We start from the raw sequence: 21075 nt of genomic DNA, 5'->3' as shown, positions 1-21075 counted from the left end.
AGCATAATTACTACAGGCAAAAACCCCCATCAACATACGAAATTACGAAGGTAGTTCATAAACTGTCCATATATTATTATTTTGCGTATAACATAAGTTAAGCTTCTGTTGGTAACTTGTCCACTCTTAAGTGTGCAATAAAAAAGATATTGAAAGTATAATGAGTACTGAAGTGTAGTCAATAGAAAATTGTAAATCTGAAATCTTGTTTCGAAAGAGAGCACAAAGTGGGTGCTGGTGTGATTAATAGGTCAACAAGGTAATGAAACTAAGGTATTGCAAAATGGCAATTGTCTTTATCATACCCAAGACAAACAAAAATATTAATATTACATGTTCTAAGTATTATTTTGTATTACTGAAAAATACACTTCGGTTAAGTAAATTTTCCTTGCAATATATTTTAATTCAGTTTTATTAAAAGTGTCCTTTACAATGCAAACATGACGTCAAATATTTTAGCATAATATGGGAAGAGATATATTGCATAATAATGTGTTGAAGGTTATAATATGGTGGGAGACACTTGTGGTCATATTACACAAGTGGGTGAGGAACACTGTGTATAATAATGTGTTGAAGGTTATAATATGGTGAGAGACACTTGTGGTCATATTACACAAGTGGGTGAAAATACCAGCAACCACTGTTTATGTATGAAAGCATAAGAACATTATTACCTCCGAAAGCAATTCGACATATTTGCATCTAAACGTTATTTGAAATAACTAAATCTAAGCTACACAATTTTTGTTGTGTACTTGTCCTTTACATCCAAAATTAAAAATTATAATACTTTTGCTTAAGAAATTCTAAAATTTTACTGAATAATACAAATAAATTTAACTTTTTCAAAAAAGGTTGACTGTAAGTATTAAATGAACATACGTTTTATAATTTTAAAAAAATCTATGCAAAGCTGCATTTGTTTACAGATATAATAAATCAAACATTTTATTTTTGCAGTCAGTGATAATTTAGAACAAGCTGTTCTCTTTGCTTTAGTTCTTTACAGATCACCTTATATTTACGAATAATGCACAAGAGTGGTTTTGTAATCATTTCCCCCCAAAAAATAAATCCTCATTCTTTGAAGTTTGATAAACTTAGACGTTCTTCTGACAAGCAACTTTGATGAGAAACTTTGATCATTCATTAACCTGCTTCGGGCTGAAAGGCGTTTGTCCATTTTCTTCCTTAAATCTGTTTCTGTAAAGTTTTCGATCCTTCGTACAAGTAAAGCTCTACATCTTATTATTTTGCATCTTCTCCAGTGTTAGGCCCCCCTCCCCATCTGGCCCGTTGGCGTCGTGAGGGGGGCTTCGTGGTCGGCTGCCGGAGTGTGATGCTCCATGGGACAGTCCTCTGTCCTTTTATGGCCTTGCACTCCTGCTGCTGTCTTCTCTAATTATGCCGGATCGCTTTTCCTTTTCACTATGTTTCGTTTTTCTCCCCCCTCTTCTCCTATCTGCTTGTCGTTTCCTGCCGACCTTTTGCTTGTTTTGAATTATTTCTTTGGACTTCTATTTTGACGCCCGGGTGCTTGGGGAGGCATACTCTTGCACCCGTAGAACTGTTGTACCCGACATCTCGAGCAAGGGGAACCTTTTATTGTCAATCCCCCTTTCGTCGCTGAACCCGATCTTGACGGACTGACGGTTCTTAAGGTGGCGTTTGTGGGGCGTATACTCACGACGCACCCCTAGGGGGCCCCGGCATGATCGGCGATAGCTTCATGTTGGGTGTCCTGCCTCTAATTGTGACTCCATGGTGGGTATGGGGGCACATTCGTGGATGAATTTCTTTCTCTTCGTCTCTATGTCGATGAATGTTTCCGTTGTACCCTCTCAGGCTCGTGGGGTGGGCGACCAAGCCCCCGAGTCGGCCTGTATTGGAAGACCGGGCTCTGTAGCCCCCGCTGTGTTGGGCCCCGACCTTGCTCCTCCTTTGACTGTCCTGACTTCTTCCCCCAGCTCCCCTCCCTCCTCTGTGGTTGGGTCGAGCCTCCAGCCCCCAGTGGTGACCACTTCGTCCCCTGGTGCGGCTAAGTCTCTCGTTGTGACTACTGCACCTTTTGACCCCTCTCTCTCTGGGGGTTCTCAACGCCGTTCGCGCCCCAGTCGCACTGCCTCGATTCCTTCCCGTGCTGACGCGTATCAGGCCTTGTTTAGTCCTGCTTCAGGGGCCAAATACTTTGATCTCCTCCCTCTTGATTCTGCGCCTCCTGACGATTTCTCCCTCCATCGGCATCTTGTAGATTCCGTGGATGCGTCTGTTACTTTCAACCCCACTCGTCTCGGTACACGTGTCGTTGCTGCTCCTTCTCAGGATGCAGCTTCCCGCTTGGCTGCCTTATCTTGCCTTGGCGAGATCCCTGTTCGGGTCTCCAAGAACTTTCGGATGAATGCCAGTGTTGGCACTATTCTGCTCCCACCCCATGTTGCAACTGGTGTTCGGAATCTGCAGGATTGCCACGATGATATTCGGCATATCCTTGATGCCCAAGGCCATTCTGTTCTCCAGGTTGACTCGTTTACTCGTCCCCCTAGTGGTCGTCGCCGTCAACCCCTTCGCATTGTGAAGATCACCTTTGATGGTAGGACCCTTCCATCCTCTGTCATTCTTGCTGGTGCCAGGTGCTCTGTCCATGAGTATATTCCTTCTCCTCGACTTTTGTAACAAGTGCTGGAGGTTTGGGCATGGTGCCCTCCGCTGCTCTGGGACTGTCTCTCTCTGTCCTTTGTGTGGGGGTGAAGGTCACTCTAAGTCGGAGTGCACTTCTCCCCAAGCTCGCTGCCTCAACTGCGGTGAGGCCCATCCTACTTTCTCCCGTGCCTGTGTCCATTACAAGCTTGAGGCAGCCGTCCTCAACCTGAAGCACCGGGAGCGTTTATCTTTTCCTGAGGCGAGGTGCCAGGTTCGCTGGCTCCCGCCTTATACTAACGTCTCTTATGCTCGCGTGTTGCGCTCTTTCTCTCCTCGTCCTTCCCTCCTTCCTCAGACTCACAACCGTTTCCGGGCCTTGGACCCTGATACGCCCACTGCCCCCTCCTCTGTTCCTTTGCGTTCTGTCCCGAGGGGTCCCCCTGTCTGGGGTTCCCCTTCCTTCTACCCGGTCTGTCATGTCTCCTGTGTCTTCTTCCTCGTCTCCCTCCGATCGTCCTTCCCATCCTCTTCCTCCATCTATCCATCTATCGGCTCTCCTCGCCACCTGTCGGTGCAGGCGGATGTCCATCGCTCTCCTAACGGCCGTTGTGTGTGCTCTCGTTCAGCTTCTCCTGTTGAGACACTGGAATCCGTTGCCCGGTACGTAGTTGCTGGGACACCAGTCTCTTTAAGTCAGAAGAGTAAGCCTGGCTCCTCTCCTTCCTCCTCCCCGGCGGGTAAGAAGGCTTCGCTTTCTTCCTCAGCTCCTACTTCTGGCTCTGTTGCTCCTTCCCCTCCCATTTCAGTGATTGCGCCCCCTGTTCCTGCTATGGAGGTTTCTTTGGCCTCTGCTTCCCTTTCGGTTGCTGCCCTTGCTGAGGTGCTCTCCCCTCTTTCTACTCCCTTTCTTCCTGCTGCTGTCCTTGACTGCTCCTCTCCGTTGTCTCCTCCTCTTCCTCCTCCTCCTCCTCCTCCGGACCCCGTCCGCCCACCTCTGATCTGTTCTCCCGTTTCCTTCCCTCCGTCTTTGCTAAGTTTACCCATGCCCCCTAACCCTGACTTTGCTGACCCTGATCCCGACCCTGATATTCTTTAACGTGCTCTGTTGCTCTTTCGCCTTTGTTTCTTCCTTGTTCTCTGTTTTTGTCCTTTCTCTTCCCGTCGTTGTCCATTCTTCAATGGAACGTTCGAGGTTATTACGCCAATTTCCTCGAACTCCAGCTTCTGATTTCGCGATTTTCGCCCCTTTGTGTCTGTCTCCAGGAGCCGATGCTTGGTGCTCGTCCTGGTCGTTTTCGTGGCTTTTCCTTTCTCTACCCCCCCCCCTTCATCCGTTGCTGGGGCTTCTAATTCTTCTGCTCTCCTGATTCGTGCTGATGTTCCCTTTGTTCTTTTACTTTTTCCTTCGCCTCTCCATTGTTCTGCTGCTCGTATCTTTGTGGGGAAATGGTATACTGTTTGTTCCATTTATCTCCCCCCGAGTGTCCCGCTTTCTCTTCCTGATTTGAAACACCTCCTAGACTCCTTGCCGGAGCCTGTGCTCCTGCTGGGTGACTTCAATTGTCGTCATTCTCTTTGGGGTGACGTTCTAACGAATACCCGGGGTCGCCTTCTTGAGCCGTTTCTCCTCTCTTCTTCCCTGTCTCTTCTGAATTCTGGTGAGCCCACTCATTTGGACTCTCGGACTCGCACCCTTTCTTGTCTTGATCTTTCTCTCTGCTCTTCTTCTCTTTACTTAGATTTCACGTGGCAGGTTCTTGATGACCTCCATGGAAGTGATCATTTCCCCATCCTTGTTTCCTTTTTCTCTTTTCGCCCTTCCCTCTCTTTCCCTAGGTGGCAGTTTGCTAAGGCAGACTGGACCCTATTTACCCTCAGTGCTGCTCTCTCTGACCTCTTCCTTATGCCTCTCTCTCGCGCTCTCCTCCTTTTTCATGACACTGTCTTCAACGCTGCCCTCCGCTCTATTCCTCGCTCTTCCTCTCGGGGTCCACGGAAGTGCGTTCCCTGGTGGAATGCGGACTGTGCTCGGGCTGTCCGCTGTAAGCGTGCAGCCTGGAAGAGGCACCGCCGTAGGCAGACGACCGATTCTTTTCTTTTCTTTCGGAAAGCGAGTGCGGTGGCCCGTAGGGCCATCCGTATGGCTAAACGTGAATGTTGGGCATCCTATGTCTCAACAATTACGTCCGAAACCCCTCTGGCCCAGATCTGGAAGCGTATCCGCAAGATAGCGGGTAAGTTCGTTCCCGATGTCTCACCGGTCCTTCACCTCCATGATACTCTTGTGGCAGACCCGTTGCAGGTCGCTTCCCGCCAAACACACACCGATACTAATACGTTGGTACAACGTTCGAACAAGTTTTAACACCTCCTAACCAGTTATAACAACCAATATTGCAAGTTATAACAACGTTCTAATACGTCATAAACACGTTAAGCCAAGATGTAACAACTTTATTACAAGTTGTAACAAGCGGAAAATAGAGACAGTTTCGGTTTGTGTTTCCAGGGTTCCGAACTGGGTTCCCACTTTTCTTCTGTTAGCTCTGGTCTTCATCTTCCCCAATCTTTCCTTCTTCGTAAACCTGTCCTTGAGTCTCGTCCTTTAGATTTCTACACTCATCTTCAGCTTCCCTATAATGATCCCTTCTCTCTCTCTGAACTTCGTTCTGCCCTGGCCCTCTGCGATTCTACGGCGGCGGGCTCCGATGGTATTCATTATGAGATGCTTCGCCATCTCCCTCCGAGCACGTCTCAGTATTTACTGAGTCTGTATAATCGGATCTGGGAGTCGTCGTCAGTCCCTGAGGACTGGCTCGATGCCGTTGTCCTCCCTGTTCGCAAATCGGGGTCTCTGGGCACTTCCCCTAAGGACTTTCGCCCTATTGCTCTCACAAGTTGTGTCTGCAAACTCTTTGAACGTATGGTTAACGTTCGTCTGATGTGGTTCCTGGAACACCATCACCTCCTCTCCCCTTCTCAATTTGGTTTCCGCAAGTGCCGCAGCACGACAGATGTCCTGGTGAACTTGGAGGTCTATATTCGTACTGCTTTTGCTGCGAAGACCTCCGTTGTTGCCGTCCTTTTTGACCTGGAAAAGGCTTACGACACCACTTGGCGTTATCATATCCCATCTCAACTTCATTCTTTTGGCCTTCGTGGTCATCTCCCTCTCTTTCTCCGCGGCTTCCTCTCTCGTCGTTCCTTTCGGGTGCGCCTTGGTACCGCTCTCTCTCCCTCTTTTCAGCAATACGAAGGTGTGCCCCAGGGTAGTGTTCTGAGCACTACTCTTTTTCTGGTTGCCCTCAATGGTCTTCTTTCCTCTCTTCCTTCTGGTGTCTTCTCCGCTCTCTATGTCGATGATCTTACCCTTTGTTGTCAGGGTGATGATTCGCCTCTCCTTCAACGCCGGCTTCAACTTGCCATTGATGCCGTGTCGTCTTGGGCCACTGATCATGGCTTCAAGTTCTCTACTTCTAAGACTTGTGCCATGACTTTTACGCGGAAACGGGTTGTTCTTCGTCCCTCTTTGTCACTTTATGGTCATCCCCTTGAATACAAAGATTCCGCGAAGCTTTTGGGGTTATTCCTTGACACTCGTTTGTCTTGGTCTCCCCATATCTCTTACCTCCGTGTTGAGTGCTCTAAGGCCCTTACCCTCCTTCGGGTCTTGTCCCATACTTCTTGGGGGCAGATAGGCGCACTCTCCTTGCTTTACATTCCTCTCTCGTCCTGTCTAAGCTCGATTATGGTTGCCCTGCTTACTCGTCTGCTTCTCCTTCTACTCTTCGCCGTCTTGATGCTTTGCACCATACTGGGTTGCGCCTCAGTTCTGGTGCCTTTCGTTCGACTCCTGTCCTTAGCTTGTATGTTGACACAGGCTTCCTGTCTCTCCAGGACCGCCGTGATCGCTACTGTCTTCGCTATCTTGCGCGGTCCTTGCAACATCCTTCCTCTCGCCTCTGTCGTGCTTTAACTTTTACCTCTCCTGCAGTTCCTGTTCCTCTTCACCACCTCCCTCTTTCTGTCCGGTTATCTCGCCTGCAGGATTCTCTTTCCGTTCGTATTTCTGATGTTTCTCCTCATGTTGTTCCTTCTTTGCCCCCGTGGAGGGCCCCTCTTCCGCGGTTTTGTACATCCTTGACCCGTATCACTAAAGCTTTTACCCCTCCTACGGTTCTAAAACGCCTTTTCCTCGAGCACTTTTCTTCTCACTCCCGCTCCGTTTCTGTCTTCACCGATTGGTCTAAGTCTGCGGACGGTGTTGGCTACTCTGTTGTTTTTCCTGATCGCACTTATATGTGTCGCTTGCCTCCGGAGACTAGCATCTTTACACCGGAACTTTATGCTATTCTCTATGCTCTTCGTCTCCTGCTTTCTCGTTGTCAGTCTTCCTTTGTAGTTGTTGTTGACTCTCGTAGTGCCCTCATGGCTCTCGGGTCCTTTAATCCGGTTCATCCAGTGGTTGTCGAGATCCAGCATTGGCTGTTTCTCGTTCACAGTAAATTTAAGTCGGTTGAGTTTTGTTGGGTTCCCAGCCATATTGGTGTGTCTTTAAATGAGCGTGCGGATGCTGCCGCCAAGGAAGCTGTCCGCTCTTGTCCCATCTCTCGTAAGGGCATTCCGTATTCCGACTTTTACCCGGTTATCCATTCCTCAGTCCTTACCCGTTGGCAGGCTTCTTGGTTGTCTGTTACTGGTAACAAGCTACGTACTCTTAAATGTTGTGTTTCCTCGTGGCAGTCCTCCTTCCACCGTAACCGGCGGTGGGAAACAGCTCTGGCGAGGTAGCGTATTGGCCATACTCGATTAACCCATGGTCACTTGATGGAGCACCGCCCTGCTCCTTATTGTCCTAGTTGCATTGTCCCTCTTACGGTCGTGCATGTCCTTCTTGAATGTCCTGACTTCCAGGACGAGCGTGTGTCTTGCTTTCCGACCGCCCCACGCGGTCACCTGTCCCTCGATAGAATTCTTGGTGACTCGGATACTTTTGATATCGTTCGCCTTATGCGTTTTTGTTCTCGTATTGGCATCCTTGGTGATATTTAGCGCCCTCTGATTATTTTGCGTATTTGATGGTGCTACATAACCTTCCCGGTTTGGTGCCTTCTTTTGATAATTACTTACTTACTTACAATGACAAGGACCTGTACTTCCAGATAGTTCAATAACGACGTTACGTTAATGGAAAATTGGAGCCTTCGTGTGAGTCGATCAACATGGATCAAAGTTAATTACTTTGACTTCTTGGAACACGTCAATTACTCGGTCCACTGACCGTTAATTACGACAGGCAATACTCTAATTCTTGTCCGCCTGATGGCTAGGGTACTAGAGACTACCGTAGCTGTCTTCAGGAAAATAACTAACTCAAACGCACTCTACATTAGTCAAATTGTAAAAGAACAAATTCTCTATAAGCAATGCGTGTTCCCTTGGTTACGTTATAATAATTGCCTCGCAATCACCTCACTAAATACTGGACTTCGATGTCTACCAAATAAACCCAAGTACTCGAGTCAGCCAAGTTCACCCACGACAAAGATAAATCACATTAACAAATCACAGTGATTTACGTTACAATCCAGTTGCAATGACAATACTGCAGAAACCTAGTAAATAACACTCAGGACATGAACCCTCAAGAACACGGCCCCACAATGACTTTACTGAAATGCAAACACCCCCGGTGATTGATCAACACTAGCAACAATCACCATCAGTGACAACCCCTTTGCAATAACACACACGGCAAGGTGCACTAAATCAAATTATATTAGTACACTGCCCAACACTTACTGTTGCAAATGACCAACTGTGCTCTAAATTACCCCTTAGAACATAGGTGCACACGTTGCAATAACTACAGTAAAAAACACACACTAACACTGGGCTTCATGACACTACGAATACATGTATACTTATGTTAATGGAACACTAAAGAGAACACAACTCCTTAATTAACTGGGTGGATGATCGACCCCACTGATCAATAAACACTCTCGAGAAATTTACGTTACTCGGCTAAATGGATGGCTGTCACTTCCAAGACAGCCTCGTCACTCACACAATTATGTTAACACGTCAGACACATTATTTATTTATATATATATATATATATATATATATATATATATATATATATATATATATATATATATATATATATATATATATATATATATATATATATATATATATATATAACTGAAAACTCACACCCCAGAAGTGACTCGAACCCATACTCCCAGGAGCAACGCAACTGGTATGTACAAGACGCCTTAATCCACTTGACCATCACGACCGGACATAATGAGGTGATAGCCTAAGCTATTTGAACCACCCCACCGCCGGCACTCGGATAGTAATCTTGGGCATAGCATTTTACCAAATCACCTCATTCTTTGGGGCACACGTGAGGAACACAAATGCGAACAAGCCTGAATGGTCCCCAGGACAATATGCAACTGAAAACTCACACCCCAGAAGTGACTCGAACCCATACTCCCAGGAGCAACGCAACTGGTATGTACAAGACGCCTTAATCCACTTGACCATCACGACCGGACATAATGAGGTGATAGCCTAAGCTATTTGAACCACCCCACCGCCGGCACTCGGATAGTAATCTTGGGCATAGCATTTTACCAAATCACCTCATTCTTTGGGGCACACGTGAGGAACACAAATGCGAACAAGCCTGAATGGTCCCCAGGACAATATGCAACTGAAAACTCACACCCCAGAAGTGACTCGAACCCATACTCCCAGGAGCAACGCAACTGGTATGTACAAGACGCCTTAATCCACTTGACCATCACGACCGGACATAATGAGGTGATAGCCTAAGCTATTTGAACCACCCCACCGCCGGCACTCGGATAGTAATCTTGGGCATAGCATTTTACCAAATCACCTCATTCTTTGGGGCACACGTGAGGAACACAAATGCGAACAAGCCTGAATGGTCCCCAGGACAATATGCAACTGAAAACTCACACCCCAGAAGTGACTCGAACCCATACTCCCAGGAGCAACGCAACTGGTATGTACAAGACGCCTTAATCCACTTGACCATCACGACCGGACATAATGAGGTGATAGCCTAAGCTATTTGAACCAACCCACCGCCGGCACTTGGATAGTAATCTTGGGCATAGCATTTTACCAAATCACCTCATTCTTTGGGGCACACGTGAGGAACACAAATGCGAACAAGCCTGAATGGTCCCCAGGACAATATGCAACTGAAAACTCACACCCCAGAAGTGACTCGAACCCATACTCCCAGGAGCAACGCAACTGGTATGTACAAGACGCCTTAATCCACTTGACCATCACGACCGGACATAATGAGGTGATAGCCTAAGCTATTTGAACCACCCCACCGCCGGCACTCGGATAGTAATCTTGGGCATAGCATTTTACCAAATCACCTCATTCTTTGGGGCACACGTGAGGAACACAAATGCGAACAAGCCTGAATGGTCCCCAGGACAATATGCAACTGAAAACTCACACCCCAGAAGTGACTCGAACCCATACTCCCAGGAGCAACGCAACTGGTATGTACAAGACGCCTTAATCCACTTGACCATCACGACCGGACATAATGAGGTGATAGCCTAAGCTATTTGAACCACCCCACCGCCGGCACTCGGATAGTAATCTTGGGCATAGCATTTTACCAAATCACCTCATTCTTTGGGGCACACGTGAGGAACACAAATGCGAACAAGCCTGAATGGTCCCCAGGACAATATGCAACTGAAAACTCACAACCCAGAAGTGACTCGAACCCATACTCCCAGGAGCAACGCAACTGGTATGTACAAGACGCCTTAATCCACTTGACCATCACGACCGGACATAATGAGGTGGTAGCCTAAGCTATTTGAACCACCCCACCGCCGGCACTCAGATAGTAATCTTGGGCATAGCATTTTACCAAATCACCTCATTCTTTGGGGCACACGTGAGGAACACAAATGCGAACAAGCCTGAATGGTCCCCAGGACAATATGCAACTGAAAACTCACACCCCAGAAGTGACTCGAACCCATACTCCCAGGAGCAACGCAACTGGTATGTACAAGACGCCTTAATCCACTTGACCATCACGACCGGACATAATGAGGTGATAGCCTAAGCTATTTGAACCACCCCACCGCCGGCACTCGGATAGTAATCTTGGGCATAGCATTTTACCAAATCACCTCATTCTTTGGGGCACACGTGAGGAACACAAATGCGAACAAGCCTGAATGGTCCCCAGGACAATATGCAACTGAAAACTCACACCCCAGAAGTGACTCGAACCCATACTCCCAGGAGCAACGCAACTGGTATGTACAAGACGCCTTAATCCACTTGACCATCACGACCGGACATAATGAGGTGATAGCCTAAGCTATTTGAACCACCCCACCGCCGGCACTCGGATAGTAATCTTGGGCATAGCATTTTACCAAATCACCTCATTCTTTGGGGCACACGTGAGGAACACAAATGCGAACAAGCCTGAATGGTCCCCAGGACAATATGCAACTGAAAACTCACACCCCAGAAGTGACTCGAACCCATACTCCCAGGAGCAACGCAACTGGTATGTACAAGACGCCTTAATCCACTTGACCATCACGACCGGACATAATGAGGTGATAGCCTAAGCTATTTGAACCACCCCACCGCCGGCACTCGGATAGTAATCTTGGGCATAGCATTTTACCAAATCACCTCATTCTTTGGGGCACACGTGAGGAACACAAATGCGAACAAGCCTGAATGGTCCCCAGGACAATATGCAACTGAAAACTCACACCCCAGAAGTGACTCGAACCCATACTCCCAGGAGCAACGCAACTGGTATGTACAAGACGCCTTAATCCACTTGACCATCACGACCGGACATAATGAGGTGATAGCCTAAGCTATTTGAACCACCCCACCGCCGGCACTCGGATAGTAATCTTGGGCATAGCATTTTACCAAATCACCTCATTCTTTGGGGCACACGTGAGGAACACAAATGCGAACAAGCCTGAATGGTCCCCAGGACAATATGCAACTGAAAACTCACACCCCAGAAGTGACTCGAACCCATACTCCCAGGAGCAACGCAACTGGTATGTACAAGACGCCTTAATCCACTTGACCATCACGACCGGACATAATGAGGTGATAGCCTAAGCTATTTGAACCACCCCACCGCCGGCACTCGGATAGTAATCTTGGGCATAGCATTTTACCAAATCACCTCATTCTTTGGGGCACACGTGAGGAACACAAATGCGAACAAGCCTGAATGGTCCCCAGGACAATATGCAACTGAAAACTCACACCCCAGAAGTGACTCGAACCCATACTCCCAGGAGCAACGCAACTGGTATGTACAAGACGCCTTAATCCACTTGACCATCACGACCGGACATAATGAGGTGATAGCCTAAGCTATTTGAACCACCCCACCGCCGGCACTCGGATAGTAATCTTGGGCATAGCATTTTACCAAATCACCTCATTCTTTGGGGCACACGTGAGGAACACAAATGCGAACAAGCCTGAATGGTCCCCAGGACAATATGCAACTGAAAACTCACACCCCAGAAGTGACTCGAACCCATACTCCCAGGAGCAACGCAACTGGTATGTACAAGACGCCTTAATCCACTTGACCATCACGACCGGACATAATGAGGTGATAGCCTAAGCTATTTGAACCACCCCACCGCCGGCACTTGGATAGTAATCTTGGGCATAGCATTTTACCAAATCACCTCATTCTTTGGGGCACACGTGAGGAACACAAATGCGAACAAGCCTGAATGGTCCCCAGGACAATATGCAACTGAAAACTCACACCCCAGAAGTGACTCGAACCCATACTCCCAGGAGCAACGCAACTGGTATGTACAAGACGCCTTAATCCACTTGACCATCACGACCGGACATAATGAGGTGATAGCCTAAGCTATTTGAACCACCCCACCGCCGGCACTCGGATAGTAATCTTGGGCATAGCATTTTACCAAATCACCTCATTCTTTGGGGCACACGTGAGGAACACAAATGCGAACAAGCCTGAATGGTCCCCAGGACAATATGCAACTGAAAACTCACACCCCAGAAGTGACTCGAACCCATACTCCCAGGAGCAACGCAACTGGTATGTACAAGACGCCTTAATCCACTTGACCATCACGACCGGACATAATGAGGTGATAGCCTAAGCTATTTGAACCACCCCACCGCCGGCACTCGGATAGTAATCTTGGGCATAGCATTTTACCAAATCACCTCATTCTTTGGGGCACACGTGAGGAACACAAATGCGAACAAGCCTGAATGGTCCCCAGGACAATATGCAACTGAAAACTCACAACCCAGAAGTGACTCGAACCCATACTCCCAGGAGCAACGCAACTGGTATGTACAAGACGCCTTAATCCACTTGACCATCACGACCGGACATAATGAGGTGGTAGCCTAAGCTATTTGAACCACCCCACCGCCGGCACTCGGATAGTAATCTTGGGCATAGCATTTTACCAAATCACCTCATTCTTTGGGGCACACGTGAGGAACACAAATGCGAACAAGCCTGAATGGTCCCCAGGACAATATGCAACTGAAAACTCACACCCCAGAAGTGACTCGAACCCATACTCCCAGGAGCAACGCAACTGGTATGTACAAGACGCCTTAATCCACTTGACCATCACGACCGGACATAATGAGGTGATAGCCTAAGCTATTTGAACCACCCCACCGCCGGCACTCGGATAGTAATCTTGGGCATAGCATTTTACCAAATCACCTCATTCTTTGGGGCACACGTGAGGAACACAAATGCGAACAAGCCTGAATGGTCCCCAGGACAATATGCAACTGAAAACTCACACCCCAGAAGTGACTCGAACCCATACTCCCAGGAGCAACGCAACTGGTATGTACAAGACGCCTTAATCCACTTGACCATCACGACCGGACATAATGAGGTGATAGCCTAAGCTATTTGAACCACCCCACCGCCGGCACTCGGATAGTAATCTTGGGCATAGCATTTTACCAAATCACCTCATTCTTTGGGGCACACGTGAGGAACACAAATGCGAACAAGCCTGAATGGTCCCCAGGACAATATGCAACTGAAAACTCACACCCCAGAAGTGACTCGAACCCATACTCCCAGGAGCAACGCAACTGGTATGTACAAGACGCCTTAATCCACTTGACCATCACGACCGGACATAATGAGGTGGTAGCCTAAGCTATTTGAACCACCCCACCGCCGGCACTCGGATAGTAATCTTGGGCATAGCATTTTACCAAATCACCTCATTCTTTGGGGCACACGTGAGGAACACAAATGCGAACAAGCCTGAATGGTCCCCAGGACAATATGCAACTGAAAACTCACACCCCAGAAGTGACTCGAACCCATACTCCCAGGAGCAACGCAACTGGTATGTACAAGACGCCTTAATCCACTTGACCATCACGACCGGACATAATGAGGTGATAGCCTAAGCTATTTGAACCACCCCACCGCCGGCACTCGGATAGTAATCTTGGGCATAGCATTTTACCAAATCACCTCATTCTTTGGGGCACACGTGAGGAACACAAATGCGAACAAGCCTGAATGGTCCCCAGGACAATATGCAACTGAAAACTCACACCCCAGAAGTGACTCGAACCCATACTCCCAGGAGCAACGCAACTGGTATGTACAAGACGCCTTAATCCACTTGACCATCACGACCGGACATAATGAGGTGATAGCCTAAGCTATTTGAACCACCCCACCGCCGGCACTCGGATAGTAATCTTGGGCATAGCATTTTACCAAATCACCTCATTCTTTGGGGCACACGTGAGGAACACAAATGCGAACAAGCCTGAATGGTCCCCAGGACAATATGCAACTGAAAACTCACACCCCAGAAGTGACTCGAACCCATACTCCCAGGAGCAACGCAACTGGTATGTACAAGACGCCTTAATCCACTTGACCATCACGACCGGACATAATGAGGTGATAGCCTAAGCTATTTGAACCACCCCACCGCCGGCACTCGGATAGTAATCTTGGGCATAGCATTTTACCAAATCACCTCATTCTTTGGGGCACACGTGAGGAACACAAATGCGAACAAGCCTGAATGGTCCCCAGGACAATATGCAACTGAAAACTCACACCCCAGAAGTGACTCGAACCCATACTCCCAGGAGCAACGCAACTGGTATGTACAAGACGCCTTAATCCACTTGACCATCACGACCAGACATAATGAGGTGATAGCCTAAGCTATTTGAACCACCCCACCGCCGGCACTCGGATCACGTGTGCCCCAAAGAATGAGGTGATTTGGTAAAATGCTATGCCCAAGATTACTATCCGAGTGCCGGCGGTGGGGTGGTTCAAATAGCTTAGGCTATCACCTCATTATGTCCGGTCGTGATGGTCAAGTGGATTAAGGCGTCTTGTATATACCAGTTGCGTTGCTCCTGGGAGTATGGGTTCGAGTCACTTCTGGGGTGTGAGTTTTCAGTTGCATATTGTCCTGGGGACCATTCAGGCTTGTTCGCATTTGTGTTCCTCACGTGTGCCCCAAAGAATGAGGTGATTTGGTAAAATGCTATGCCCAAGATTACTATCCGAGTGCCGGCGGTGGGGTGGTTCAAATAGCTTAGGCTATCACCTCATTATGTCCGGTCGTGATGGTCAAGTGGATTAAGGCGTCTTGTACATACCAGTTGCGTTGCTCCTGGGAGTATGGGTTCGAGTCACTTCTGTGGTGTGAGTTTTCAGTTGCATATTGTCCTGGGGACCATTCAGGCTTGTTCGCATTTGTGTTCCTCACGTGTGCCCCAAAGAATGAGGTGATTTGGTAAAATGCTATGCCCAAGATTACTATCCGAGTGCCGGCGGTGGGGTGGTTCAAATAGCTTAGGCTATCACCTCATTATGTCCGGTCGTGATGGTCAAGTGGATTAAGGCGTCTTGTACATACCAGTTGCGTTGCTCCTGGGAGTATGGGTTCGAGTCACTTCTGGAGTGTGAGTTTTCAGTTGCATATTGTCCTGGGGACCATTCAGGCTTGTTCGCATTTGTGTTCCTCACGTGTGCCCCAAAGAATGAGGTGATTTGGTAAAATGCTATGCCCAAGATTACTATCCGAGTGCCGGCGGTGGGGTGGTTCAAATAGCTTAGGCTATCACCTCATTATGTCCGGTCGTGATGGTCAAGTGGATTAAGGCGTCTTGTACATACCAGTTGCGTTGCTCCTGGGAGTATGGGTTCGAGTCACTTCTGGGGTGTGAGTTTTCAGTTGCATATTGTCCTGGGGACCATTCAGGCTTGTTCGCATTTGTGTTCCTCACGTGTGCCCCAAAGAATGAGGTGATTTGGTAAAATGCTATGCCCAAGATTACTATCCGAGTGCCAGCGGTGGGGTGGTTCAAATAGCTTAGGCTATCACCTCATTATGTCCGGTCGTGATGGTCAAGTGGATTAAGGCGTCTTGTACATACCAGTTGCGTTGCTCCTGGGAGTATGGGTTCGAGTCACTTCTGGGGAGTGAGTTTTCAGTTGCATATTGTCCTGGGGACCATTCAGGCTTGTTCGCATTTGTGTTCCTCACGTGTGCCCCAAAGAATGAGGTGATTTGGTAAAATGCTATGCCCAAGATTACTATCCGAGTGCCGGCGGTGGGGTGGTTCAAATAGCTTAGGCTATCACCTCATTATGTCCGGTCGTGATGGTCAAGTGGATTAAGGCGTCTTGTACATACCAGTTGCGTTGCTCCTGGGAGTATGGGTTCGAGTCACTTCTGGGGTGTGAGTTTTCAGTTGCATATTGTCCTGGGGACCATTCAGGCTTGTTCGCATTTGTGTTCCTCACGTGTGCCCCAAAGAATGAGGTGATTTGGTAAAATGCTATGCCCAAGATTACTATCCGAGTGCCGGCGGTGGGGTGGTTCAAATAGCTTAGGCTATCACCTCATTATGTCCGGTCGTGATGGTCAAGTGGATTAAGGCGTCTTGTACATACCAGTTGCGTTGCTCCTGGGAGTATGGGTTCGAGTCACTTCTGGGGTGTGAGTTTTCAGTTGCATATTGTCCTGGGGACCATTCAGGCTTGTTCGCATTTGTGTTCCTCACGTGTGCCCCAAAGAATGAGGTGATTTGGTAAAATGCTATGCCCAAGATTACTATCCGAGTGCCGGCGGTGGGGTGGTTCAAATAGCTTAGGCTACCACCTCATTATGTCCGGTCGTGATGGTCAAGTGGATTAAGGCGTCTTGTACATACCAGTTGCGTTGCTCCTGGGAGTATGGGTTCGAGTCACTTCTGGGGTGTGAGTTTTCAGTTGCATATTGTCCTGGGGACCATTCAGGCTTGTTCGCATTTGTGTTCCTCACGTGTGCCCCAAAGAATGAGGTGATTTGGTAAAATGCTATGCCCAAGATTACTGTCCGAGTGCCGGCGGTGGGGTGGTTCAAATAGCTTAGGCTATCACCTCATTATGTCCGGTCGTGATGGTCAAGTGGATTAAGGCATCTTGTACATACCAGTTGCGTTGCTCCTGGGAGTATGGGTTCGAGTCACTTCTGGGGTGTGAGTTTTCAGTTGCATATTGTCCTGGGGACCATTCAGGCTTGTTCGCATTTGTGTTCCTCACGTGTGCCCCAAAGAATGAGGTGATTTGGTAAAATGCTATGCCCAAGATTACTATCCGAGTGCCGGCGGTGGGGTGGTTCAAATAGCTTAGGCTATCACCTCATTATGTCCGGTCGTGATGGTCAAGTGGATTAAGGCGTCTTGTACATACCAGTTGCGTTGCTCCTGGGAGTATGGGTTCGAGTCACTTCTGGGGTGTGAGTTTTAAGTTGCATATTGTCCTGGGGACCATTCAGGCTTGTTCGCATTTGTGTTCCTCACGTGTGCCCCAAAGAATGAGGTGATTTGGTAAAATGCTATGCCCAAGATTACTATCCGAGTGCCGGCGGTGGGGTGGTTCAAATAGCTTAGGCTATCACCTCATTATGTCCGGTCGTGATGGTCAAGTGGATTAAGGCGTCTTGTACATACCAGTTGCGTTGCTCCTGGGAGTATGGGTTCGAGTCACTTCTGGGGTGTGAGTTTTCAGTTGCATATTGTCCTGGGGACCATTCAGGCTTGTTCGCATATATATATATATATATATATATATATATATATATATATATATATATATATATATATATATATATATATATATATATATATATATATATATATATATATATATATATATATATATATATGCAAACAAACCTGAATAGTCCCTAGGACTATATGCAACTGAAAACTCACACCCCAGAAGTGACTCGAACCCATACTGCCAGGAGCAACACAACTGGTGACATAAGGAAGTGATAGCCGAAGCTATTTGAACCACTTCCCCGCCGGCACTCGGATGGTAATCTTGGGCATAGCATTTTATCCAATCACCTCATTCTTTGGGGCACACGTGAGGAGCACAAATGCGAACAAGCCTGAATGGTCCCCAGGACTATATGCAACTGAAAACTCACACCCCAGAAGTGACTCGAACTCATATTGCCAGGAGCAACTCAGGTCATGATGGTCAATCAGATTAAGGTGTCCTGTACATACCAGTCGCGTTGCTCCTGGCAGTATGGGTTCAAGTCACTTCTGGGGTGTGAAATCTGCCTTGAAACACTGACACGAATTTTCCCGTTCCCATCGACTGCTAGAGAGCACTAGTAGGAATCAGAACATCTATAATCAGAATTACCCACGATCCCAGATCTCTACCCTGGTCTGTAGAGAGTCAAGGGAGATATTGTACACAATGTCTTTTTCCCCTTAGAACGACGTAGTCGGCCGAATTCTGCTTCGGTCGATGAAACAGGAGGTGAAGCAGTAGAGTAGTCAAGCCACAACGATGTCTTACTGCTCAATTTTGGCCGGATTGACCACACAAGCGTCAGGCCGAAATAGTGGCTGAAATCAGAATGGCGTCTTGAGGGAGGAACGCCGACGATTCCCGCGTCCTCCTTGAAAGAACCAATCAGACAAAGGCACACAACGGCCTACCCCTCTCAAACAATCAGAGATGATGTGGCATGGCCCAATGGCGACTCCAAGATGGCCGCTGTTGCCATGGGAGCACTGGAGGCTGACGCGGCGGTGGGGTGGCTACCCGCTCCACGTATTCCCGCGCAAATTTTCAGTCTCCTCACTCTACACAAATGAAAAGATGCTCTTCTCTCTAACTTTGTCCACAGATGTGCTACCTCGGCCTGGGTGGCATATCTGGAATGCTGATGACTGGGGCTCTCACACGAGCCCAAACACAAGATGTTCCGGGTACTGATTATCAAACTTTGGCTCGTGCACTTAGCAAATGTACCGGCTGCCACCGCTCGTTCTTCAATCTCTCAGCGATCGTTCGTTTGTCTGAACGATCTTCCAACAGCCTGAAAGATTGGTGCAGAATATCCACTTCACCTGTGGGAACCACAGCTACCTTAGCCTCACCACTGGTAACATCAAGCAGACGTTTACTCTCCTGAGTGGTGTTAACCCTCACGGGTCTGGCTGGCTGACTGGTCGTGGCGGGATCACCTGATCTGGACCGTTCCCGTCTCACTGGGCTCACTCCCGTTTTCTGTGAAATGAAAGAAGGAAAATTTTTCTGTTTTCCTTTTACCTCATGCACCTGATCTTTCGCCTGATAAGAGGCTGCCTAGACTTCCTTAGCTGGCGGCCGTGTGACATCGCCATCAGCTGGTCAGACCCATCTGAGTCCCTCTAAGTCAGTTCTCGTTTTCTGTGCAATAGGGCGAGAAGGGTAGGTTCGGTTTCCTTTCACCTGCTGCACTTCTGTCTGGGCGGCGGCGATTTCTGCTCGACCGGCCAGCTGACGCTTGGTGTCAACGCCAGCGGGTTTAACCTTCCTCTCACCTGCTCCTGTTTCCTCTGGGTCATTTCCACAGGACAGACCCACCTGGTTCCCTATACCAGGAGTATTACCTATCAAAAGTCCATACACTGCCTTTCTATTTGGCGCAGCTTTGATCTTACCTTTGATATATGGGGTGTCTACCAACACGGACACTTCTTCCATGTCCTTACCAGTGCCATCTGGGTACTGGACACGGAGGGTTCGACCTGTTCTACTCTCAGGCTCAACCAAAGTGTTCCTGACCATGTTTACTGTAGCACCCTGGTCTCGAAAGACACTCGTCCATTGCCCATTAACTCTTCCGTTAGTTATCTCGAGTGTGTGTCTTAGGGCATCACTTTCCACGGTACTCATGCCTGTAACTTGCCCCTTGGTCACCTTCTTAGTCTTAGGCCTAGTGCTGCTCGGTGACCTGCCATGTTGCATGTGAAGCACCTGGGTCCCTTAGCCTTGGGTTTCTGTTGATTTCCCTTAGACTTACTTTCTTTAGGTTTCGCTCCCTTACATGGAGCTTGAGTAAACCGTTCAACCTTTGTCACACATCGATCTAGGTATGCATCCCTAGGATCGATCCTCTCCTCTCTTGGCAATAAAGGAGGTATCTCTACTGGCAGCGCCTGTACCTCTTTGCTTGGGGCGGCAGGAGGGGTTTGACTCCCCGTCCTTGCCTACAATTGCACTCTTGCAATTTCCAATCTAGTCAACCTGTCGTGGTGGGCATTCCACATGTTGGCCACGAGTCTGGCCAAACTCTCTCCTTGGAGTTCCAGAGCATCAACTTGAGCTCCTAGTTTCTCTAGAATAAATTCCTCCTGAGGTTCTTCAGTCTCCCTCCTGAGAGGTTGTTCTGGTATCTGATTGACTTCTAACGAAACATTTCTGTGGCCCAAGGATTCTGTCCTTAGCCTAGGCTGGGGTCGCGACTCCCCTTCCTTTTCCTGGGGTGGACTCAATCCGACACCCCCTTGTTTACCGACAAGGTCGGTACTAGGGGAACCACCACGGTCGGCTAGGGGAACTCCTTTGTCCCCCTAGATCACTTCTGTTTGCTTCTTCTAGACCTATAAGCCGTATATTGGCCCTATGGTTCTCGACATACTGCCGACATTCCTTATCCGAGAGAATGTCTATATCCTCTGGCAGCACGACATACCTAGCCACGTACAGAGACATGTACTCATACCTATAATGCTCATCCATTCTGTGTGTGTGTGTGTGTGTATGTACCTAATCGTGCTAACCGATAACAAACCACACCCACAGCAATATTGTTCTGCAATGTTCTGCACTCCTTTCTCTCTAGATTTCTCGACTTGACGAGTCTGAAATTTCTGAGTATGAACGAAATGTCCACGGCCCCACGTTGGGTGCCATGATGTGAGAGTTTTGAGATTTAAGAATGGGTAATTGAACTCGGAAATATTTTAAAAGGAATTTCAGGAACTCCT

At 48.1% G+C, this 21075-nt stretch overlaps 1 protein-coding gene across 1 annotated transcript in view; it reads left to right on the top strand.

Moving 5' to 3' along the window:
- Positions 1-21075, top strand: part of LOC123771162 (uncharacterized) — a 141081-nt gene that overhangs the window by 8003 nt on the left and 112003 nt on the right. Inside the window, exons 2-3 of the mRNA XM_069309373.1 lie at positions 18948-19109; positions 20931-21004. Coding sequence (XP_069165474.1) covers positions 18948-19109; positions 20931-21004 — 236 coding nt within the window. The remainder of the gene's footprint in view (positions 1-18947; positions 19110-20930; positions 21005-21075) is intronic.

Source organism: Procambarus clarkii, chromosome 65, assembly GCF_040958095.1.
Source record: "Procambarus clarkii isolate CNS0578487 chromosome 65, FALCON_Pclarkii_2.0, whole genome shotgun sequence".
Taxonomy (NCBI): Eukaryota; Metazoa; Arthropoda; class Malacostraca; order Decapoda; family Cambaridae; genus Procambarus; species Procambarus clarkii.
This window is presented reverse-complemented; position numbering and strand designations above follow the sequence as displayed.